Source organism: Labrus mixtus, chromosome 23 (genome assembly GCF_963584025.1).
Source record: "Labrus mixtus chromosome 23, fLabMix1.1, whole genome shotgun sequence".
Taxonomy (NCBI): domain Eukaryota; kingdom Metazoa; phylum Chordata; class Actinopteri; order Labriformes; family Labridae; genus Labrus; species Labrus mixtus.
The window spans coordinates 14,183,535-14,209,466 of record NC_083634.1 but is presented as its reverse complement, the minus strand read 5'-3'; the positions used below and the strand labels follow the sequence as shown (position 1 = coordinate 14,209,466).

Here is a 25,932-nt window from a genome sequence, read left to right as displayed (position 1 = left end):
GGTGCAGGAGCTAACAAAGATAAGAACAAAACAGCAATGATATCAGTCACATGATCAAGTAATTGTTCAATCATCATCAATCACTGAGCATATGATTCCTTTCTCTGCTAACAAGTCAATCCAATCACAATTCTTTTCAATGCAAATGCACAATTTCAACACTTCAACACAAAAAAAAATCCCCATTTCAAAATGTACAGGCGGTAAATTTCACATATGAGAATTCATTTCTTATAAAAAAGCCACCAAATCCTCATTCTCTAAATCTTTGTTGTAATAATCACTAAGAATATCTTCTGCAGACCTCACTGTAACGTGTTTCAGAATGAACTAAAACGTACCACAGTATTTTATGAACATGTGAGAGAAGCATGGTAACACTATGAAGGTCAACAACAGCTGGGGAGAGCGCAACACAGACGAGGAGGACGTGGGTTTTTTGGATGATCTGAACAGAAATATTCTCTCGATCACGTTACACATTATTACATCATATTCATTTTAAGTACATTTATTCAATAGTCCTTTGCAACCTGACACTTTTTAAGCCACCAGAGCCACACAAAGAGAAAAGTGTATTCTCTTGGGTTTTCATTTCTTGATATCTTATACCATAGGTTCCATTGGATCGTCTTCCTTGGTGGCTTTGCTTTGTTCTAAACTCCCATTTAAACAACCCATTACAGCTTTTACCTAAAAACCAATCCTTTTAATCCTTCCTGCCAGAAGACTTATGAAGATACTATCCAAATGGAAGGACTCTGTCCCAACGTTTGGGCAATGAATAAGAGAGGTTATGTATTTTATCCACCTGAAATCAAACACGCTGTAAGAAACATGCTTCTTCTTTTTTGAAGTTGCTTATTTATTTGTCTGATCAATGTTCTCGTTATTGTCCTTCTTTAAGCTTACTGGCGACCCAATGCTCAGGGAATATGGGATTGGACAGTTGTTCCCTTTGACTGTCCTGTGTTGTAGCTGTTGTTGATAAGGTTTGGTGCCATATTTGAAAAAAATTAAAAAAATAAATTCAGACATGAGAGAAAATCCAAAATCTGTATGTAACCACAATTCAATCTAGATGGGATTTTTTTTTTTTTTACATGTATTTGTATGGAAATGATAATCAAATGAATGGATTAAAAGAAATACTGAGAGTGTGAAGGAAGTAAGTTAACCGGATCAATGAAGAACAGAGTGGCCATCAACTGTCTCAAACATCTCAGAAGGTTAAAAGACCCGACCAGGAGCCTAGATAGATAAGCAATCCATCCATCAATCAACAGGTCATCAAGATGCTTCATGCAACTGACTGAATTATCTTAGAAATGTTTACATAACCAAACCCAATGTTTAAGATGATAATATTTTAATAAAAAAAAAAAAAACGTGTAATCTATGCAATATATTTTCATTTGATTCCAGTTTATTAACTTTCAACATGAAAACTTGTGAGAACAACCTTCTATCCTCTATGTTGTTTTCTTTGGCCTCCATTCTTAAGCCTTAAAAAAAAAAAAAGAAAACACAGGTGAGCGCCTTGGGCAAAATAATTCAGAAGTAGGCCTCCTGCATTTCTTATTTCTTGCACAAAACTGGGGCAAAGGATCAAACTGTCTACAGTCAGACACAATGAACAGCAGCTCTACTTGACTATGGGTTGCACAAGCTTCAGTCATTCTTACATCAATTAGTGGTTTTTATAGAACACGATTTTAGTCCAAGGAGGTTTTATGGTGTAATAATCTGAATCTGTGGTATTAACAGTGTTGCTTTGGAGCATGGATCTAATGTTAGATTGCTTCTAGGAAGGCAGAGAGAAGGGCAGAGAGGGAGGGGGTGAGAAAGACAGTCCCCTTGTAGGCGGGGAAACGTAGAGAATTACAAATACAGACTCAGCCTGTAACTAGATTAGTAGACTCCAAGGGATAACCGAGCGACGAGACAAAGACTAACACGGACGGACCATATATTGTTTTTTTTAAACAGGTAATGTCGGTTTTACTTCTTTAAACGTGTTGCTACAAAAGTAATCACACTGTGAAAGTGACTGAAACTGAATTATAGAGTGATGAGTGATGAATGGAAAGTCGGATACGGAGTTTCTTAACGCCTCGTGTCGCTTACAAGAGGATGACGTAGCAACTGGTTTTATTTCATCATCTTCACTGGAGACAAATTACAAGATAACAAAAATCATTTGGGGATGTTATTGTTTTTTTTTTTTGTTAAATGAGTTCGGTTTATATTTCCGCTGAGTTTCGTTCAAATGGATATGTATAAGTTGATGAACCAGAATAAATAAAGCAGCGTTAAACGAAATAGACTTCCGGTAGTGTTAACCTTTTTAGATATAAAACATATTTTATTATCGAATAAATAGTTAGGCTAAATGGCTTGACATGAAGCAAGCTTTCAGGAGTCTGGCTATTGTTTTCCAAAAGGGAGGAGCTGCAACAGGTGTGACCGGAAGTTTTTAGAAACCCCACCCATTCGAGTATTTGTTCCCTTTTCCCCCCTCTCTCTTATAGTGGATATGTTTGATCACATGGCCTTGTATTTCAAGCTCAACAAAACTTTTTATTTGCAAAAAAAAAAAAAAAAAAGTGTGTGTGTGTGTGTTCAGGATCCTCATTTTCTGCCTTGGCTAGTACTAACTTATCTTGACCTTCTTATTTCTCTCTAACAACCTCAGATCTCACCATGAGTAAAGACACAGAGATCGACTTGAAGGAAGTGGAGCTCAATGAGCTGGACCCCGAGAAGCAGCCCATGACCGGCGACGGCCAGGCTGCGGCTGCGGAGAAAAATGGAACCGTCAAGGTGAAGGTCCCCGAGGAGGAGGTGACGTTCACCGGCCTGTCCAAAGATCAGCTGATGAAGGTTGCTGGCACTCCAGGGTAAGACTGAGGACCCGTGTTTCTGTAAACTATCAAAAATACCAGTTCTGTGGGCATTGTAACACCTTTTTTTTTTTTTCCCCAATCGTATGTCTTCGTGTTTAGATGGGTGAGAACCCGTTGGGTGCTTCTTGTCCTGTTTTGGCTCGGCTGGGTGGGAATGTTGGCCGGAGCTATTGTGATCATCGTCCAGGCCCCCCGCTGCAAACCCATCCCAGCGATGAACTGGTGGAATGAAGGACCTCTGTACCAGATCTCTGATGTTGAGGCTTTCTCTGAGGGACTTGAAGGTAGAGTAGTTTAGTAAACATATATATTTTATTGAGAATCTTGCATGTTTGTTCTCTTTTTTTTTTTTTTAATTCTTATGTGAAGCGTGGCGTCTTTTTCTTGATCATTGCCTGTTGTTGTTTTTTTTTTTTTGTCTGTTCATTGCTAATTCTGCTATTACCAAAAAAAAAAGGGCTTTTAGATTATCCTGACTAAGCCTTCGTTTTGTGACTCCCTCTTATTCACAAAGCCTAAGTCTTGTGACAAGGTCTTTGGTTTCCTTCGTTCTGCATGGCCTGCGTCAACTGCACGGGGACCAGACTGCTGACGAGGCTGACAACGTGTTGCTCAAGGTCTAAAGGACATAAAAAGCCTACGAGTCATGTCTTTCATATCTCTCATATTCAGATCTGAGCTAAAGGTGGAGTGACCTAGTACATTCTCTGGTAGTGTGCTCGTATGTCTGTATTTTTAGACCTGGTTTTAAAATGACATCACTATTTTTAGGCTTTTGCCCCCCCCCCCCCCCCCCCCCCCCCCCGACATTCTACCGCTCTAAGAAGGCAGACGATACACATTTTATTTCAGTTTTTTTTGTTTCACAAGTTTTGAGAAGGCAGAAGGCAGTGAACAAAGTGCTGCAGTGTTTCAATGAGCGTAACCAGGGAGAACTCGGGTTTCAAACCGGCTTTTGGCAGAATTCCAACAACCGCACGTGACCTGGTGGTTCACATGCTCCTGCCTGAGTCTCTTCCTACCTCAAAGAGCAGCTTTTTTTTTTTTTTTTTTACATGGCTCTTCTTCAAAATGTCACTCTGTTGCATTTTTGCCCTTCTTCCTAACCCTGTGCCCTTGCTACCTTTCACACGCCAACTCTCTGTTGTCTCTTACCCCCCCCCCCCAATGTGAAATTTTGCTCTGACACAACAAGTAACCCCTCCCTCCCTGCCCTTTTTTTATTCATCCCTAGGCATCGAAGGGAAGTTGGATGAGATAAATCAGCTGAAGGTGAAAGGTCTGGTTCTTGGCCCCTTCCACACTGTCCAGAAGGACAATCCACTAACGCTAACTCTTGACCACATTGAGACGGCTGGTACAGTGGACGACCTGAAAGTTGTGCTGGAGAAGGCCCACAAGAAGGGTGGGTAGTCGAGACAAATCTGTTATTTTGGTGTACTCCTCATTTTCATGATAAATTCATTTGGGACTACTCGAGGCTAAACGTCTTGCGAAAACTTTTTTTTTTAAATTTTCATTTACTTTTTCTCGTAGGTATTTCTGTGGTGCTTGATCTGACTCCGAACTACAAAGGAAAGGATTCATGGTTCAGCGCTTCCAGTGCTGACAGTGAAGTAATCGACAAAGTCAAGGTAGGTCTCACAGACGCGAGGAATCGTGTCTCTAAATTTTTGAATAATAGTCTCAATTCATAGAACTTTTTTTTTTTTTTTTTTTGGGGGGGTGTGTTGAAGCTAAAGTGCTCATGTTGTCTTCCAGGCTGCAGCAGAGTACTGGTTCAGTTTGGGCGTCGACGGCATCAAGATATCCGAACTCTCTGTGGCGTCGAAATCTGTTGATTGGTCCAAGCTGAAGGAAACCGTCATAGGCAACCGCACTGAAGACGACACCAAGAAAAAGTAACTAGGCTTGTCTGTTTTTCTTTTGCTCTTGTTTGAGATGATCCCTGCAGGAAAGAGACTTTTTAATGATAAGCCTTCTGGAGAAATATAACCTTTAAAGTTTAAAACTACCGTAAAGCAGAACCAATGATTGTCAGTGATATTTTTTATTTGAACAGTTGCAAACGTTTGAGAAAGTTATTTTCAAAGCAGCACTTAAACGTCAGCAGACAGAGCTCCACGACAGACGGTTGAGATTTAAAACATTCCTGTGCTGCAGGGGACTGTGGGTGGGTGGGAGTCGGGGGGGGAGAAACCCATCAAAGTGCTTTCACAGTCAGTGGCATTTTACGCTCGTTTGTGTTAAAGCGACACCTTGTGGGCGACTAGAATCAGAACTACTTCATCGAGAATGACTTAAAAACTGACTCTAATTTCACATGTCAAAGCCAGGGGTTTTTTAAAATTGTTGATTGTTGCAGCAAAAGCCTTAACTTTTTTTTTTAAATCAATTTTTAACACCTTGTTGTGCAATTTACTGATCCCCCGTATGCATTTGTTCTAAAACATTGTTTTTTTTGCCGCTTTCTCTCACCCTCAGGGCTCTGATAGGTGTGGCTCAAGACATTTCAGCTGGAGAATTGTCTGTGCTCATCAACACCACTGGTGCAGATCTCGTCCTGTCCAACCTGCTGAGCCAAAAAAATGGAGGTAGGCTGGTGTGCCTCAGTTTACTGCATATGCACTCTGAACTGAGTGTTACTGATTTTTGTATTTTTTACCTGTATATCATAATATCTTAGACGGTTGTAATTGCTGGTGGTAATTTTAAATATAAAATGTACAGGTAAGGAGCGCATCCAGGCCATGGACGTCCTCAATTCTCAGCAGAGAAGTCTGGGCTGGGGTTTAGGCGCTGCCACGAAGGACCAGCTCTCCAAAACGACGGTCATGTTCCGTCTCTACCAACTCCTGCTGTTGACCATGCCTGGCACCCCGGTGTTTACCTACGGAGATGAGATTGGCCTTTCTGCACAGGTAAGCTCAAAGCACAGCGCGACTGTGTTCAAATGTTTCAGTGACCCCGCGAAGTGTTTTGTTCATTTACAATGTTCCCCTTCTTGCTTCCTTACCAGGGTGCGGGGTCTCCTAAGATGGTTTGGGGCATCGAGAAGGAACCTGCTGAAGGAGCTGCTGTCAATGAGACTACAGAGGTAAGAGTGTGTTCATAGTAAATGTCAACATTTTTTTTTTACTACTGTTATTCATTTGCTTTCAGTGTCCTAAAAAATGTCTGTGATTCTCACCCAGGGTGAGCGAAAAGAACGTATAGCTGTGAAGAAGTGGTTCAAAACACTTAGCGAGCTGCGAGGCAAAGAGCGCTCACTCCTCCATGGCGACTACTACTCTCTCTACTCCTCCAACTCCTCCCTCGCCTTCCTGCGCCTGTGGGACCAGAGCGATAGATACATAACCGCTGTTAACTGGGGCTCAAATCCTGAGAAGCTCACACTCACACTCAAGCCTACAGGTAAGTTCATCGTTGGAAATGAGTATCTCATAACCTGCTTTTAAAGACTTTTTTTTTTCTAACATTGAGATCTTTGTTCCTGCAGAAGGAGTAGAGTTGCCAGAGACAGCCACGGTGAGGCTGTCATCTCATCCAACTCTGGAGGCGGAGTCTATCGTCAGGCTGGACGACATCACTCTAGAGTCAGGACAAGGTGTCATGCTGCAGTTCCCCTATTCAGCCTAAGGATGGCGCCAAAATTATAGTAGAGCTACCTTGAAATAAGAGTTGTTTTAAAAAAAAAAAAAAGAATCTGGAGGTAGTCCTAATCCCTAGAAGTAAGATGAGAAATGAAACAGGACGATTCTTTTTAGTGCAAGAAGCGGGACTCTTTATCAGTTTATTTGGTCAGAACTGAATGTGGTGTAAGGAAATCTGCCATTAAGAACTTGAATTCTTTTTGAAACATTTGAAACTTACAATTGTAAAACTTTTTTTTCTCTCTCTCTCTCTCTCTCTCTCTGGGAAATGTGCAGCCACCTCAGATGTGCACTCATCAATTGAGCCTTTTTTTTTTATTTTCTTCTATTTAAGTTTTGACTCGGCACATTGTTAAAAAAATGTGACAGACATTCCATTCTTGTTCTGGGCATTCCTTTAGAAGTTATTCTGAGGGTGTTTTTTTTTTATTGAATTTTTAAAGTAATTTGTCGTTTTAATGTATTTTTATTGGCTGTTTCTCTCTTTGCCACAAAGGAAAACAAGTCCACGAGTAAGTGTGTGTCGACTTGGTTTAAAGTTTTAAGAGTGCTCCTGGATAAAGTCTTGTCTTGTGAACTGAAAGGAATAAACAAAAAAAAAAGTTCTGTACCAACTCCTGCGTGTTTGTCATGTTCTTATTCTTACGGTGTGTTTGATGTCGAGCGAGCTCTTTGTGCTTAAGATCATATCACAGGAGAAGTTGACTATATTCAGTGTGTACAGGTGTGTGTGTGTAAGTGTGTCACAGATGTTCACAGAGGAAGCACATCTCAATACCCTCCTCAGATGGGCTTCATCGGCTCATGCGTGATTCTAAAAATACGCTGCACATACCGTAAGAGTCTCACTTACTGGGTCAGACACCGACTACTGTAAAGAAACATAATCCCCTAACATAAATCCAAAATGGCAGGGAATTTATTTTCAAATTTAAACACGTGTCAGAATATCTCTTTGTGTCTAACGGTTGCTTTACACATGAATATATAAAACATTCATTCAGACACTTTATGAGAAATATTAAAATCCTAACATTACGTCCTTTAATTTATCGCTCTTAGACACTTGCTATAGTGGAGGGTTTGCTTCATATTCAGCTGCCATATTCAGACTGAAGCGTTGCATACAAGAGGATTTGCTTTCCATACAGACATTTTAATGTAAGTTATATTTTGGCCTTCTTAATAGACAGGACGGCTGAAGAGAGACAGGAAATGTTGGGAGGAGCGAGCGGGGGATGACATACAGCAAAGGTCCGAGGTCGGATTCGAACCCACGGCCGCTGCGATGAGGGCTATAGCCTCCGTTTAGCCTCCGCGCCCTTTCATACTAAAATTTTATGTAAAAAAAAAAAAGCCATTAAAGAGTTTTTTTTTTCTAAACATGGACACTATATTTTCTGCTTTGTTTTAAATATGAACATGTTCATTACGAATGGCACAGCTTGAGAAAGAGAGAAGGAATTTACTGTAAACCATCACAGCTCACTAATGCAAACACAAACAATTCCTTCAGGATTAATACAATTATATCTTGTGGTATATCTTGTGTCACTTCACTTACTGTCTTGACACTGAACAACGTTTACTTTCACACAACCAGAGGAAGAACTGCACTTACGGGCACGTTTCATTTGTCTTACTTCAAAGGTGCTCGAACGTTTTTTTTTCAGAGAGAGCACGATGTCACCTGTCAGCTAGTTTAAATGATATTTTCACCTACATGACGATCTGGGTCTGCTATCACTGCTATCTGTCTGCTATCACTGCAAGATAAAACATGTGAATCGGAACATTCTCGCTCCTCTTTCTTAAAAGATTTCATGACCTGTTAGATGCATCGTGTCATCCCTGAAAGGGGCCAAACCCGCAAGCTGGAAGGCACTTAACGCCTTGAAAAATATCTCAAGTATAGGAATTAGCTCTGACATTAAAAAGCTGCTAAAACATAAAGGTGTGAGGAATTAAAGTTCTAAATGCAACAAAGAGCCACTGTCAAAGAGGCTGTACTTTGTGATGTTGTAACTTTGTAGTAATTAAGTGTTAATTTATCATGTTTTGAAAAGTGAGTGTTGATGTTTTAAATAATAACTTCTGGTTTTGAAAGTGTTGTACTTAAAGATAATAGTTATTAATCCTTAATGGTGTCCTCTCATCTCTTTAGTTGGGAGAATGTTTCACTTCATGCTAAATCAAACACAATTTACACCCAACAAACTAAAAATGACGTTACTAACTACCCTGGAAATTGGAAATTTTTAAATTGCACGCTGAAATAGATTACTCAGAATCATCTTAGTGTCAAAAATGTTAGTTTCTGACATGTGTCACTGAATACTGTAGGTAAAGAAATGATCTTACAACGTGTGATTTCATTCAAAATGTCATATAAAAACCATCCTTCAGATTAAAAAAAAAGTCAGACAGTTACAGCAGAAAGTGAGGAAAATTCTCAGCAGAGTTTCAGGGTCTTGTGACAATACAGGGCCGCCGTGTCTCTGTGGTATCAGAGGGGAGGTTTGAAGTCGATGATACCGGGAATCAGAGCCCGTCACAGCACCTCTCTGCTCACCCCCACGCCGCAGCGAAACCCAGCCACGGTCTCACCCACTGTCATGTACACTCATGACTGACTCTCAGTCTGACTCTGACAGGCACACATACACCTTGTACATCATCTTGACATGAAGCTACATGACCTTTCATTAACTTCCAAAAAGCACTGTAGAAAATGAGGGGATGTTTTACACTGAAATACAACACTGTACGTTATCCACACGCATCTGTCCCTCTGAGAAGTCTGTTTTTCTTAACACCTTCAAGATTTTGTTCTGCAAAAATAATAAAGAGAGAAATTCCACTCAAGAGTCAAGTGCTAATTGAGATCCAATTTATTCCTGGATACAACATAGACCAAATAGCTCGCCTGGCCAGAGTCCTTACTAAGACCAAGAAGGTGGATCACATCGCTCCAGTTCTGAGGTCTTGACGCTCGCTCCCTGTCCGTCAGAGAATAGATTTTAAATACTTCTGTTGGTCTATAAAGGACTGAATAAATTTAGATTTTTTCTGATTAACTATGAACCATCAAGAACAATCAGGTCGACCTGGACCGGTCTGCTTCTTGTCCCCCAGAGTCAGAACTAAACAGGGAGAAGCAGCGTTCAGTTTCTATGCTCTGTATATCTGGAACAGACTCCCAGAATACTGCAGGTCTGCTGAAACTCTCACTTCTTTTAAATTACGGTTGAAGACTCACCTGTTGATAGCTGCCGATTATTAAATGAAGTTATCTTACTAGATTACTTTAGGTTTTTTTTTTGCATTTATTTGATAGGATGGCGGATAGAGTAGGAAACCAGGGGGGGAGAGACAGAGAGACAGAGAGAGAGAGAGAGAGAGAGAGTGGGGAATGACATCCGGGAAAGTAGCCACAGGTCGGACTCAAACCCAGGCTGCCTGCTTGGAGGACTTTAGGACGTGACCTTATCACGAGACCATCTGTGCCACAAAGGAGGTTAAACCTAGCAGTACTCATTTTAACTGTGTAGAAGTGCACTGCAACTTTTATTTATTTTTTATTATATTAGAACTGCCTTATTTTATTTTAGCTTCTGTTTTTGCCATTTTTATTCAATCTTCTATTCCACTTGTAATTGTTTATTTAAAAAAATACCCTCTTTTTTTCGTGCTTCTCTTTCCATTTGTCGTGCTTCTTTTGATGACTTCTGTGAAGCACTCTGAATTGCACTGTGGCTGAAATGAGCTACATAAACACACGTTTGTTGCATTGCCTGAAATGTTGTGGTTCTGTTTTTCGTTTAAGGACGTCAAAAAGCCCGTAGGAGAGACTAACTTTTATCATCTGTTACTGTAGCTGTATAGGGCTGACTTAAACGGGCAAGTGTATTATGTTATTTTCATTATAAGTTTGTTTTCTCATCTTAAGCGTACTTCACTATCTTCATTATGCAACCAGTGAATACCATCTCCTTTGTACTATTTCAGTTATTTCAGAGACTAAAGCTTTGAACTTGTAAGTCACAGAGCTTCAGCAGAATGACATGTTTCAACTTAAATTCCTGCAAGAACAGTGGTGTCATTTTTTTACAATTAATGAATACAGGTACATCCTTTATTGCTAAAAACAAAAGTGTGCAGAATTTGATTGATTTAAAAAACCCTAAAAGAAATTGCAGGTTATTCAATTTCATTTTTAAAACATATTAAGCACTAATTGTTCCACGTAAAGCTACAACTAAATAGTTAACTTGGCTTTATCCTGTTTTTTTTTCCACTTAACAGCATTAGCCTGAAACATCTCTGTTTGTTAAATCAGTACGATACACTTCAAGCTTTGCTCTTATCTTCCCTTTTCTCAAACCCTCTCTCTCCTGTCTCTGATCTCTGTGTGTCCTGAAGTCATTCATACACCGAGCCTGCAGCTGACTCTTTCTCTATTAGCACACCTTGTTGCACAAACTAATCTCCCCAGAATGTAGCCGACGCAAAATCCTGTTTTCACAGGGAATGGATCATAGATCAATTTACAGACTGGAAACAAATTATAGCTATGAATGATATGTTAACACTTTACAATAAAGGTACACACATGTGCATAGTTACTGGGGAAGGGATGAAGAACAAATGAGAACTAACTACTCGTTAACCGTTGCTTTTCGGGCAGATAGTGAATAACTCCTCATCAGATTCTATTTGATGACTTTTAGAGAGTGAAGTGGGGCATCACACTGGGTAGTTACTGAATTTTATCGAATTAGTTTAATTCTTTTTTTTTTTTTTTTACCCTTAGTAAAGTGAGGCATCATAATGGATGCCCATTCTAACGGTTAACAAATGGTTAACCGGTCGTTAAGTCCCTTATGTTGCCATAGTAACCATGCAAAATTCTGTGTTCCTTATAGGATTCGTTCTCTGTTAAGTTGTCATCAGCTAATCTACAAAATGTGATGAGGAGTGACCCATCAACTTAATTTAACTTCTTGTTAGTTCCTCATCCGTTTCCTATGACTATGCAACATTTTGTGAACCACAGCCGTTAACTTATTATTAACTAGGAGTAAGTTGTTACCAGTTAAACTTCACTTTGAGGGCTTAGGTTTCAGGAAGTGTAACAGGTCTTAAATCAGAATCAGAATCAGAATCAGAATCAGAATCGGGGTTTATTGCCAAGTACATTTACACATGGAAAACAAGGAATTTGACTTGGTGTATTGGTGCGAAACAATTAACAAGGAAATAACGTAGAACTAGCAACTTAAATATAACAGTAAAAGAAGCTATTACAATATATAAAATAGAATTTAAAATATAATATAAGAGGTCTATATGACCCCTTGAAAGGTCTTCCTAATGTTTCATATTAGGAGGAGACTGAGCAGGGATGCACAGGACCCTTTGAGCAAAACTTACTTGGATTTAGATTGTAGATATTTTTTAAAGTGAAAGACAAAAGTGTAAATACCTGTTCAGAAATAGAGTGCGTAATGTTTATTGCCACTGCTCGGTCAGGAGACCTGAATGGTGTGAAAATGTACATGTGCTTATGTGTATCTGGATTTCTTAGAGTTTCATAATGTGTGTATTTAAAAAGGATGTATACGTGTGTACGTATGTGTAAGCTCCTCTAAAAACCAAAAGACAACATTATAGAAGATGAGGGACGAGAGGAGAAAAAAAGCCCCCACTGAAACTGAAAGTGCGCGCATGTGTGTGTGTGTGTGTGTGTGTGTGTGTGTGTGTGTGTGTGTGTGTGTGTGTGTGTGTGTGTGTGTGTGTATGTGTGTATGTATGTATGCATGAGATTAAAGCCACACACTAGGGTGTTTTTTCTTGTTTCCAGCATCACACACACACACACTTGCAACATACACACACACACACACACACACACACACACACCACACACACACACACACACACACACACACACACACACACACACACACACACACACACACACACACACACACACGCTCAGAGTCATTATGAAAAGGTGGATGAAAGACTCAAAGATCAACTGAATACCGAGGGCGGCCGATCATCATTGGCGAAACTACATCACTCTCTCTCTTTCTCTCTCTCTCTCTCTCTCTCTCTCTTTCAGTCTGTCTCTCTCCTCCCCCTTTCTCACACACATGTCTACCTACCAGCAGAACATACACACATCTGTTTCACTGGCACTGACACATCTGTAATGACTTCTTAACAGGTAAGAGAACATTATTCTATTTTCGTTCATCATAATCATACAGCAGGAATTTTAGAGAGCGATTACAAGAACAACAAAAAACACCTGTCCCCCTTCATTTTCCATTAAAAAAAACGAACATATCCAGTCAAATGTATGAAGTTCTGTTGTAGGTTTCACATTAATTTCACAAGTATTTTTGAAATTGCATACAAGCACATTTACATGTTGGTCAATTCTGGAAATTGTCTTATCCAGGTCAAAAAAAGGAGCAGATAAGTATGGCCGTGTAAGATGGATGATGTGAAAAATATGGAGGTGAAAGTAAAAAAAAATATTGTAGTTTGAAAGATGGAGGGATGGAGTTAGGTCACTTGGATTAAAGCCTTTGAAATCATTCTAATGGAAGTACCTTTGTTTTAAAAAAAAAAACATGCTCCCACTGAATGTCTCCTTAGGGTGATTGTCGTCTTCACCGCTTCATGTTGCACGGTTCACAAGTCCATAAATCCTTTTCCCTTGTAATGTAGCAGGGTGTGCTTTGACTTTACTTGTAGCATTTCAGTGTTGTTATCCACAACATGACGGTGTTAATACCAAACATGCTCTTACACGAAGAGGCTTAAAACCACAAGCTTCACCGTGTTCACTTTGTAGAGATATCACGATGAAGTTGAAGTTTCCCTCGACCCACATAAGGCGAGAGGCATAAAGGGTTATTGTCTTGCAAGGATCTATTAGAAAAATGCCGACTAAGTAACGCCACCTACATCAAATGTCATTTGTGGTTTAGGATGTAACAGAAGCTGAACATTTGTTTTTCTTAGTTGGTGCCGTGAACTTCTTATCTTGTTTCTTTGGGGGGTTTTCTTTACATTTATTCTTTCCAGATTGAAGAAGACGAGTTTGTTTTGTTTGCTACTATTTTTATCCTCGTCGATTTCGGTGACCTCCTTTGACATCTGCAGACAGAACGAGGGCAACCACCGCTTTAGTGTTGATCGCTGTGAAGAAAAAAAACATCAGCAGCGTCTGTGTCAATCGGCCTGCATTGCAAAAAGGATTGGTGCTGAACTTCTTATTCACAGTTAAACATGAACACCAGAACTTCGGGGTCCAGAGTGAACTTGAGTTGGAGTGTTATCACCTTGTAATTATTTTACAGTAACAGTGTAACAGGGGCTCATACAGTCTGTCTGGAAGTATAGATGGAATGAGGAAACGGAAGAAGCTTCTTACAGATTCAGATGCATTTCAGTGTTAAGAAGACTCATTGGGCCTCTCTTATACAGTGCCTAGAAGATCTCAACACAGGCCATACTATTCAACTATTTGAATTAATCAGCACGTCTAAAGCAGGACAGGAACAGGCAGCGATAGAAAACTTTGGTTTTAGGTGTTTTAAAAAGATTCCTCGATACAACAATGACTAAGCTGTGCCTCGGCTTTGTTAAGTATCATTATGGCTTTAAGTGATTTCAAGTTTTTCCGCGTAGTCTGGGTTAGACTGAAATCCTCATTCTGATTTGACATGATGTTCATGTGTTATTTCTCCTCCTTCCTCGTGCAGCGTTGTCTTTATGTTGTGCCAGAAGTTTAGTGCTTAAAGCGATGCCACGACACAATGCAGCCACGCCACGCTGAAGCGTCCCAAAGTCTGAGGTGTCATCAGGCCTGGATAATCTTTTGTTGCCGGTAGATCGTTTGAAAGTTGCAGTACGTTGTTGTGGCTCTCGTCTCAAACTTAGAAACCTGTAGCTTCTCATGCAGACATTACATTTCTGGGGGCAAACAGTCAGGGCATGCTCATGGCCCTGGACATGTTTTGAGTTTTCCAAACTGGTTGGAGCTCCTTGATGACGGGGCAGTAAAATGAGCCAATGATGTGCATGTATCTGTTTTGTCAACCTCGCAAAGGAATTAAAAAGGAACGTAACCTTAAATCTTTGATTAGAAACACAAAATCACTTTGTAAATGAACGAGCTGAGTCATGTCATTCGACTGCCATCTGTCATCCATATGTTGCATTTAAGAACAGAGAGGGCAAATCTACGTTTTTATGCTTGCACTTATTTTTATTTTATGTTGACATTGATTTCATTTATTTTGACATTCTAGTGTCGCTTGTGAAATCGTAACTTTCCCAAACGATTAAACTCATTCAAAGGAATAAGTGAAAATGCAAGACATGTCTTTTATCATTTTCTAAAACTACAACAGTGCAAAAAAAAAAAAAAAAACAAGAGTTGAACTACAGCAATGCAAAGGAAGGGCAAAGGTCCATAACATGCATCATTCATTAGAACTAAAAACTGAAACACACCAGCTTCAATGCAGGAGACATCTCCGCACTCATTTCATTGAATGTAAATTCTCTGATAACTATCCGATCACTGCTCACCAGTTTTCAGGAACGGTGAGGTTGATCATCAGTGTAAACACACAAAATAAATCCCCCAAAAATGAAAAGTAAAAATGATACTCGGATCAAATCATATCAGTAAAGTACCAGCTTTACACACTCAGCAGCAGCACAAGTTAAAGTGACAAGTGATGATTTAAAGTGTCTTGATTTGATTTCTGGAACAAGTTATGTGAACAGCAGTGTAGGCAAACAGTTTGATGTGAGGTGTTAGGTATAATATAATATACGGTGCATTTAGGAGGAGGTACAAGTGATATTCAGTCATAACATAATATAGAGCAGTATGACAGTATAATAATAGTGCAGGTATAAAATAATGTAGTGTAGTATAATATATAATAATACAGTATGTATACATGGTAAATAATATTGTGATTGTAGTGTAGCATTAAGTGGGTTCATCACACAGCCACTTTTTATTTTGTGTATAATTGTGTCTCTGTCAGCTAATGTACAGTTTATGTTGTTGTTTGTTTCTGCTTGTCATTGTGGATTTATGTACATTTGTATACGTGTGGACCACCAACCTGCAAAGGGACTACAGATAGAAACTAGCCTCAGGCTACAATCTGGCATATTTACATGTTTATGTTCATTCATGTGCACTGTCCCTATTTTAAACAAATAAATAAAATAAAAAAATTGAGGTGAAGAGTTTCAACACTTTTGAAGTTTGAGTTGAATCTTCAGGTTTTATGATGGCGTCATTGAACATGAAATACATTCAAACTTCACTGGTTTTCATGGAAGATTAGGCAGCGGCTACACCATGAATACTCTCGTGACAGAAGAACACAAAAGTTCATATGCAACTTATATTCCTTATCAATAAGAGAAGATAAATGAACGGGAATAGTCAGTACAAATAATCTGTGATTCAGTTCATATTAAAACGCGAAAAAAATGCTATCTTTAATTGCACTGCTTATTTATTGTGTTTGTACAGTAGGTCAGGAGCTGGCTCTACATTTTAATTACTACACTCATTATTAGAATGTATGTATTATACAACACTAAAGTATTATGCAATGGTTTTTTCTAAGTCACAAGTACACAGTTCCTATTGCCACACAGCACATCAAGGATATATGCAACACAACAAATGAGACATCACTTAATCATTTGATTGCTGTCATAGTCAAGCTTTAAAAGAAGCAGAAACCTAAAGGAAAGGTGATGATTTCACAACAGTTTTGAGTTAAATTCAATGTTTTTATCCAAACACAAACATTCATAATACTGTTTTTAAGTTCACCCTTCGTACCCCTCTTGTGACCTGAGTTTAAAATGTTTAATGTATTCAGAATAAAGTCATTTGTAATCATAATTTATCATCTCAAGTGTTGGCACTTTCCAAAAAATGAAAGGGAACTATTATATAATGCGTATATTCTCTATCAGCAGAGTCACTGAATGAAATAGAAACATGATTGTAGAGTTGATATTAACTTCTATATAACCCGCTCACATGTATTACATGAGGTTGAATGCTTTCATAACTTCATAGGCTCTTCAAATGTTACCTGAGAGGGGATTTGAAACAACAGTAAAATGCTGAATCTGAAAGCTTGGGTCAGTCTGTGCTCACTGTTAAAGTCAATCCGTTGACATTAAGATTACACCTTCTACATGGCTGTCACTGTTTTTCTGGACCTCCATAGACATGCGCTCCAAACTATGAACATATTTGACCGTCTGTATTGGCGGTTAAAGCTGGTTCATTTAGTTTCACGTTTAAACTGCTAACGCTGCAATTGATCATTTCATCAGCTTTCATCAGAGACGGGAACTGTAGACCTTCACGTGAGGAAACATTTTAAGTTTGAAAGAAGACTCGAGCAGCTTTGAGAGGAGTGTAGGATCGCATTGTGTGCAATCAGGTTATACTGTAGGTACCAAAGTTCTGGTCAAGCTGATTTTCAGGCCTACAGTTTTTATTTCCTGAGAGCAAAAAGGGACACCCGATGCATTAAAGCAAAAGTTTCCACCTTATTCACCTTAATATTCTTCAGTTAAAACCCTTTAAAATATCAATGAAACCTTTTTCTTCCACTCGTTCGGCATATTAAGTAGACCTCCCCTCGGTCCTATCAACAAAGGTACCAATCTCTATGACTATGAACAAAAAGCATTCTCAGACATTCACTTCTTTTGCATTTTTTTCAGATATTCTTAGTTCTCTAATCAAGAAACTTTCCAGACAACCTGTCTGAGAAACGATCACTTTTACCTACTTTTTGTGTGATGAACAGTTTCACTACTACGCCTTCATGTTAAACTTTCTAGTTTTGTCCGTCGCGCACACATGCAGTGTACAGCGTCAGCATGGACGATCATCATTTAATGACAAGTTTACCCAAAAGAGAATGACCTTATTCAGTATTCACTTTGTCAGCGCCACAACAGCACCAGTCGTCACCTTGTTTGTTATTTGGCGGTTGAACGTCTCCCTCATTAAGTAACTGTGTTACCGCCAGTTACGGAAAAGAAAAAAAAAAAAAGTTGAGAGAAAAAAGTCCAGACACTCGTCTCTCTTTCCCCCTCCTCTGCTCCCGCAGCTTTTTCAGGTGAATTTGAGAGAAAACCAGAGAAGCGTCTCCCCCGTTCACACTCCTCCGCACTACACTTCCATCCACACATTCTTTCATTCACAGACGTTTTTTTTTTTTTTTTTTTTTTTAATTCAGCCGTTTACACGAGAAACAAATCCGCAGTGATGTCAAAATGGCTTGTGTGAAGAAGGTAGGACGTGCTGAATTTAAGATACACGGACCGAAAAAGTCAAAACATTCTGTGAGGAACCAATCTACGCCTTTGAACACCAGACTTAAAGCCTGACATAGGTACATAACCACGCTTTACATGAATACTCTCCTGTTGAAAACCCTCAAACAATGTCATTTTATCTCAAATTATGTTTTTTTCTGGGGGATTTGATTTTCGGTCTTTTTGCCATAATTGACAGGACGGTGCTAGATTAGAAAATCAGGAGAGAGAGAGTGAGGTATGACATGTGGGGAGGGAGAGCCACAGGCCAGACTTGAACCTGGGCCGCCCGCTTGGAGGACTACAGCCTCCGTACGTGTGGACCTTCCCGCTAGGCCAGCAGCGTCCCTGCAACTACATCTTAATAAAAAGTATGACAGGGCCGCAAGGTGGATTTTTAAGTGAACTCTTACATAACATGAAGTCATTTTTGTGTCTTTGCACGCACAACATAAAAGAGTCAGAAACTAAGCTGTGCTGATTTGCCTTCTGGTCTCGATTTTTGAGGAATTTGAAATGTGTAGGCGGGCGGCAGCACATGTAAAGACAATTTGGAATTTCATCTTGGTGTCTTCCCATAGCATGTTACAAATGACTCAGATATCTTTATTGGTAATGTGTTTTATATTCAAATGTGTCAAAGGAGCTGAAACATTAGCCGTGAAAACCTCAGATTCAAAACACTTGTATGAAATGTTAAGGGAGGCCGGTTATCCATAGCAGTCTGAATGGACCTCCAGTTACATCACACACGTAATGAAACGTTGGTGATATTATAATTCATGTTAAAATTGAGGTTATTGTGTCGCACAGGTTGTGTAGTTACCGCATGATTATCTATAGTTCATGTTAATGCTGAGGTCACTTGTACAGTGTGACTATATCTCATAGCTGGAAACCTCAGCATTAACATGATCACCTACACACACACACACACACACACAGACACACAACTTTTGCTCTTTTTCTCCCTCCACCTCTTTGGAACATGATAGGTTACTTTGTTAGACGATCAAAAAACACAGATTATTTGAACGGATTGTAGCTGCTGTTTGTTTATTTACTAGCCTGGCATTAGAAGTGTTTTGGACACATACTAAATGCAACTTGTTGATCAGTGAGCACATTCAGTTTGACATGTTTTTCCTCTTGGATTTGCGTCACAAAAAAAGCAATTTGTAAGCTCTGTGTTTGTACGCAGATCACAGGCCATGGCCCTCAAAGTTTCACTCATGATTGTCAATCACACAATATTGAGAGTCCTACAGCTCTGGCACGCTCTCTTATGTTTCACTTGTTGCTTGTTTGTTCGGTGATAGCTTTTAGAATAAATTCAAGATATATCATTCCAGCTTGAAATGGTCAAATTTTAAAAATGTAAATTGTGATTATAAATGAAAAGGCTACAAAATTTGATTACTATTTTTTCACACAATTAGTAATTTGTTCAATTAAGTATTTCCTTTCAATTGTTCAACTTAATGAGTTTTTATACATTTACTTTTAAAGTCAAACATGTTCGTTATGCAGCTTTACTTAACATAAGGTAATGACACCACATGATAATAACATCTGAGGACTGTGCAGGTAATGTCGCAGATATTTAAAATAGGAAGGAATCAATTGGTTTCAACTACAAAATAACAAAGCTGTGTAAATAAGACAGAATCATCATCACCAAACAAACTCCTGAAAGTGTCCCAAAATTCTAGGGGTGAGCTGCATTGATGACGCAAATTGCCAAATTTCTCATCCCAACTGTACTCTGACTATATCCACAAAGCCCCCCTAGTGAATTTCCATGAGAGGTTGGGGCAGCCCATGTGTGGAAGCAGTGACCCTCTGAGGTCGACGCAGTCCTATACGACATAACAGGATTGTGTTTACATTATCAGCTCTAAAAATACTGTAAAATCCACTCTCTCTGTCACATCGGCGGCTTTCAGGTGATAAGCTCTGCGTGTTTATGCAACATCCAGGGGCTTTTCATCCCACTGAGAAGATCAGTGTATATTCGGCGAATATCCAGATTCAACCCTCCTAAAATGAACGTTTCATGTATCATATTTTAGCGAATAGTGTAATTTCTGTTTGCTCACTCGGCTAAAGCGGACGCTGACCTCTCTGATCTGTTGAACAATCAGAGGATCTGTGATATCTCCAGTGTTTTTTCCCCTCCCACTAATCACTAGGACAAAGGAGAACCCATTCAGGAGGCCAAATGCCTTAGTCCTTGTTTTTTAATATTTCTATTTCAACATATATCTGTAAAATGACATTTTCAATTTTAATGATATTTTGTATTCATGGTATAATAAGTATTAGGGACTTCATGTGACATCCTTTGGGGAGAGATATTCTGATTCTCCAGATGTATAAAACGTGGTTGTGCATACTACTACTCTGGTGAGATTAAAAATGCTTTTTTTTTTTTTTTTTATGGGACGAGACCAGGTGCTAAAAAATGAGCAGAAAAAGGCTGAGACCTCAGCGGGTTAATGACGTTTCTGTCACATCACCGCTGTAAGACGACGCGATCGTCATGCAAGTTTTGAATCTGCTGCACAACCTTTTCTGTTGACAGCATGCTTTTTTTCCACACCTTCATTTATAATATGTACTGTAATTCCACTAATACGTAGCATTGATATAAAGGCAAATTGGTGCGATTACAGTGTTGGACTATGTGGCAGCGTCTTTTAATTTAACCCTGTGTCTTCCCTCCTGAGGGACGGACGCGTGTGTCTTAGAAACTCGGGAAGATTTCAGGACTGTGCGAACATTTTCTGGAAAATGCATGTGTGAAAATTGCTTAAGATTACCATCAAAATAAATTTACTTTGTTGTAAAATTGTTAAAATAACATTATTTGCAAAGCTTTTTGTCAAGCGATGTGACTTCATTTTGATGTCCCCATAGCCACACATAGCAAGCCCGTTAACAAAATAGGATCCTGGTTGCAGGAGATTTGTGTTTGCGTTTGCTACATACATTTAATTTAATTTAATTTAATTCAATTCAAACCGACTTGTCCCCGTGTGTCTGTGCTTGTCTGTACGTGTGTATGTGTGTGTATGTGTGTGTATGTGTGTGTATGTGTGTGTCAGGTGATGTGGTTGAAAGGCTTGTTGTCCTGTCAGTGGTCGTGTTTGTGGTTACATGTGTATGTGTGAGTGGGTGTTTTTGGGTTACATGACATAACAGAGGTAGAAAACACAATACTAGCGTTTAAAACTTGGGTTCATATACGTCTTATGGGTGAGTGTGGTGGGTGAGTGTGGTGGGTGAGTGGGTGGGTGAGTGGGTGGGTGAGTGGGATGGGCTGCAGGGTGTTTAGAGGGATCCCTGTACCTCATCGTTAGACGCTATCTTCCTTCCTGTTTCATTCTCTCTCACTTCCTGTCAGCTGACTCAGCCGGTGAATCTTGATCTGGTAAACATCTAAGCCACCGGCACACACACACACACACGCTCAACACACACACACACACACACACACACACACACACACACACACACTTGAGGTCTAAAAGATACATGCATTTCTCACACATACAAACACCTGTATCAGACCATGCACTAAAATAACTGTAAGATAAGCCAAACAGGAGCGTATAAATGAATCATTTATAATAAATGTGCATTAATGTTATTAGAAGTGTACAAATAACTGATGAGAAACTTTTAGGATTCATTCATTTTACTCTAATCACGACAACACAACCTCAGCAGAAATGTCTTTTCAAAAAAAAGGAACAACAAAAATCTACAAAAGGACAAGCGAGTCAGGAAAGGGGCACTAGAAAAGAACTTCGGTTCAAAGTAGACAGAAAGCCCGACGGATAAAAAGCGAGCAAACACCAGAAGAAAGGCAGAATATGAAAGAGAGAAAGAGAGAGAGATAAGGACAGGCGAAGAGACGAAAAGACAGACAGAGAACTAGTGGAGGAGGGGGGGGGGGCAGAGAGATAAAGATAGCTGAAAGGAGGGAGATCCGTCAGCATTTGTTTCCTCAGGATGTGGTTACCACGACGACGAAAAGGCAGAGAGGCAACATCACTACCCTGGTCCCCTCTGACACCTGCAAGAGTGTATATGACTGTGTGAAAGTCAGAGTGTGTGTGTGTGTGTGTGTGTGTGTGTGTTTCAGTGAGGAACTGAGTGAGTAAATGAGTGTGAGCATGTGTCTGTTTGTGAAAAGTGCGTATGTGGTCTGTGCATGATGTTAATGTATGTGCGTATGTGTGTGTGTTTTTGCGTGTGTTGGCCGGGTGAGAGAGACAGATAGGAAGCACAGTGCGAGAGGCAAAATCTAAACGGGGAAATTATCAGACCAACACAAGACAGTGAAGAGTGGAAAATCATTAAAATACAGAAGAACACCATGAAGAAAATAAGAAGAACAACGACCTGGGACTCGAAAACATGAACACCAGAAGACGAATATATGCAAAAGGGAAATTAAGCGCCGAGGACTGGTAAAAAAACAAAACAAAAAAAAACATCTACCGTGTAATTCTCTTTTCATCTCATCTTTCCTCGTTCTTCGTTCTCTCTCTCTCTCTCTCTCTCTGACTCACTCATTGTCCTATTTAGAGCAGAATGTGGTTTCAAGTTAGCAAGAAAAAACAACCAACACGTAGTGACACAACATAGCTTTTGTGTGTACAAAGTGATTTTACAAAAAAGACGCCGTAAAACTCGTTCAAGGAGATGAAGATAAGGTAAACGGTTATGCCGCCTCTGCTCATGATTTTACAGCGACAACGTAGCAAAGTTAGCTTCTTTTCCGTCTGTATAGTTTACTTCAAACCCCGTTTCTGAACTTAACTACAACAAACAACCTGTCTGTGGGTGACAAATGGCCACCACTTAAATGAAGCATTCTTAGCATAAACCCTCAAGAGAAATTTTATCGGAACATCCTTTTGAATAAAAATGGCGCAATAGCGAATGACTGACTCCTTTGTAGTCCAAGTAAGCTACGATAACAATTAGCATAAATATGGATTTGGACATTCAATCAATTTATCACTGGAAATATTTAATATTACTAAATTACTTGTTGTATTTTAAAAGCAGAAAAGTGCAGGGATTGATATTCTGAGACTTGTTTTAACTGAGTTTTTTTGTCTGGGGTTGCCCAACTGGGGGATCGACTTACGCAGGGTTGCCATTCGTGTGCACACACATATATTAATTTACCCTTTCTATCGCCACTTATTGCATCTACTTTAAAGAAACAAAAGAAAACAGCAGCATATAAATCATCTTAGATTAAATCTTAAGGAGTCAAAAAGAAGATGTTTGTCGAAAGTTACAATTTAAAGTACTTACAGAAATTCTGTTTCGGTACTGCTAACAAACATTGCTAGTCAGTTCACTGAAGGTAAGACAGTTTGCTTTTACATTTTTATGGACTCATTTCCTTCCATACGCACCTGCCTCAGGAAGTACTTGTGCTAAGTTTTTGAAGACAAATTAAAGTCTAGACAATATGTGCGTATATGCTCGATTGACAAGTATAGAAAAGTATTAGCAGCGTGTTGCAACACAATGCAGAATAGTCGGTATTAAGACCGGCCTCTGACAAACAGATAGCCAATCACCTTTATTAGGATTTTTGGGTGGCACCTGAGGAGCCCAATGGATTTTCAAGGGGGGGCCCATGCCACCCCTGCAAAAGATATAGGTAGCCAACTTCTTCTATAGCTGTGACAGCAGAAACTACAGACTGTAGTGTAGAGCACAAAAATGTATAAATAGCATAGCCCCCCGGATTTAAACCATAGGTTTCAAGGGCAATTCAAATTTTGGAAAATACTTTGAGGGCCAAACAAATTACTGAACACATCATAGTTTGGTTGAGCATGCATGCCACAGTTTTAATATAACTTCAAATGATTTCACATTTGAAAGCAGGAAGCTGGGACCTTGCAGCTCGACGTTCAGTTATGGTAATGAACGTCCACCATGAAGGAGAAATCACACTGCCACTTGCTAACACTTAGTTCCACAACTCTTTCATCCCCCTCGGTCTCCATGAAGTGATCGTCCTTCAGTTTGTAAAACTGGGTGGGCACATGTGTGATCTCCTCACTCAGACTCCCCTGGTAGCTCTTTGAACTGGCCGCTGTTAAGCCCTCTGCTTTTGTCGAAGCTCATGATGGAAACGACAGTTGTCACAACATTGTGTTGTTCAGGAAATGTGCACACAGACTCTTTATGTATGATACATACTAAGTAACTTGGTTCAAGACTGACACAACTGATTTCTTCTTTGACTAGTGCAATAAAACTTATTTGCTGGCCAAGCTGTTGCTATGTCCGATGCAAGGCTCTGCCATTTGTACTCGCAAGTTATTACATTGAGCATGTTTGGAGCTGTGTTGGCGCTCGTTGTTGGCTTTTTTCATCCCTGCCAACGTGTTACCGCAAACCAGTCACACTGAAGTCACAAATAGTTTGACCATTTCACGTGAAAAGCGCGGCAAAATGTGGCATAACAACCTACTGCTGAAGGTTAACTTTTGTAAATTCATCCTTATAATATTTTCTCTGTCTCCTTTAGGCCTTCTAGCTTTACCTTGCTAGCTATCATGGATGACCATTCCTCCACCCAATCCTTCCACAACCACCACCAAACACAGTTACCCTCCTTTCACCTCGCCTTGCCCAGCCTCCAGAGCATTGAGGTGGGCTATCTGTCCTCTCGGCACGCCCTGGATCCTCTGAGGCAATACGGTGGTCGAGAAGAGGATCCCAAAACCTCCTTCAACGCCTATCCCAACGACAGGAGGGGTAGCAGCGGAGACGGCAGAGGCTTGCTGAATGCAAGTGGTGGCAGTTTGGATGTAAACTCGGCGGGCCATTTTGATGGAGATAACGGTCGAGGCGGCAAGTTCGGTGACACCTTGTTCGGCGTTTGCAAAAAAGAGGAGGTTTGGGAGGACGGGGAGAGTTGTGAAAGCGCTGCAGACCATTTTAACAGTGACGGAGGTTGCTACAATCACACAAGCAACTTTTTCTACACTTCGAATTGCGGCGGTGAAGTCAACAAAGTCAACTATAATAACTGCGTCGATGCTAGCTATGAAGCCAAACGGGAAACAGTTCACAGCGGTGAGGCTAACGTTAGCCACTCTTTTAGACAAACAGCTTCCTACATCAAGAGTGAACCGGGGACATGTAGCGATGACCGTGTAAATTATTGTAGGACTGATTCGAGAGTTGGTGATAATTATTTAGGAAGAGAGGAGGATTTTGGGTCCAGCTGTGGCTCAGGTGAGGATCAGCAACAACTAGCAGAGGTTGAGGGAGCCTGGCCGAGTGTCTCCCCCTTCAGTCAGACCGAAGAAGGCCGGTGGAGAGGAACAGAAGCCACCTCCTCAGGATGCCCATCCCAAAGATCACCTATAGGAATCATGAGTGGGATGCACACTCAGAAACTGGACTCTTTCTCTGAAGCTTTCCTCTCCCAACGAAGGATGAGGTTCCCCAAGGTTCCCATTGGGGATTCCTCTCAACAGATCTGGGGTTTTGGAGAACGGGGAGATGAAAAACACAGCTTCGCTTTTGATTCAGACTCCTACCTGCCTCCCTCCTCGTCTTCATCGCCCGCTCACCCCACTCTTCCATCTTTTCCCTCTCCTCCCACATCTTCTCACCTCATGTCTTCTGTTCTCAGCCCGCCTCCAACACCTCTTCCTGCTTCTTCCAATTCCCCTTCAAAAATGGACTCTCCCATTGCATCTGGGGGCTATGGACATTCATTGCCTCAGGGGGGCGAACCGGTTGGTGCCCTTCAGTTTTTTGCCTCCCACCTTCAGTGTTTCCCATCTGTCCATAGTGCTGGGAAGATATGGAAGTTTCCACTGCCGTCGCATTGCTTTCCACAGTCATCAGGAGACAACAGCAACATGACATATTCTCATGCTAGAGACTATGGCAACATTACAGGTTAGCTATAT

The 25,932-nt window shown here is 40.2% G+C and overlaps 2 protein-coding genes across 5 annotated transcripts in view; both read left to right on the top strand.

The window, feature by feature from the left end:
• Positions 1-2,669: 2,669 nt before the first annotated feature.
• slc3a2a (solute carrier family 3 member 2a) lies at positions 2,670-7,177 on the top strand. Its single transcript, XM_061031029.1, has 10 exons — positions 2,670-2,900; positions 3,006-3,190; positions 4,141-4,311; positions 4,443-4,540; positions 4,668-4,807; positions 5,391-5,500; positions 5,637-5,827; positions 5,926-6,003; positions 6,101-6,320; positions 6,406-7,177. Exons 1-10 carry the CDS (start codon positions 2,704-2,706, stop codon positions 6,543-6,545), a joined length of 1,530 nt encoding a protein of 509 aa, XP_060887012.1. The 5' UTR covers positions 2,670-2,703; the 3' UTR covers positions 6,546-7,177.
• Positions 7,178-12,629: 5,452 nt separating this feature from the next.
• Positions 12,630-25,932, top strand: part of si:dkey-19b23.10 (uncharacterized) — a 54,313-nt gene continuing 41,010 nt past the window's right edge. For 2 of the 4 annotated variants that reach the window (XR_009666747.1, XM_061031025.1), the window contains exons 1-2: positions 21,927-22,440; positions 24,534-25,921. Coding sequence is in view for 3 of the 4 variants with exons in the window: in XM_061031025.1 (XP_060887008.1) it covers positions 22,388-22,440; positions 24,534-25,921 (1,441 nt within the window). In the remaining variant the exon portion in view is untranslated. Of the gene's footprint in view, positions 12,792-21,926; positions 22,475-24,533; positions 25,922-25,932 lie in introns of those variants that run through there. The other 2 variants (XM_061031027.1, XM_061031028.1) reach the window with 2 other exon arrangements.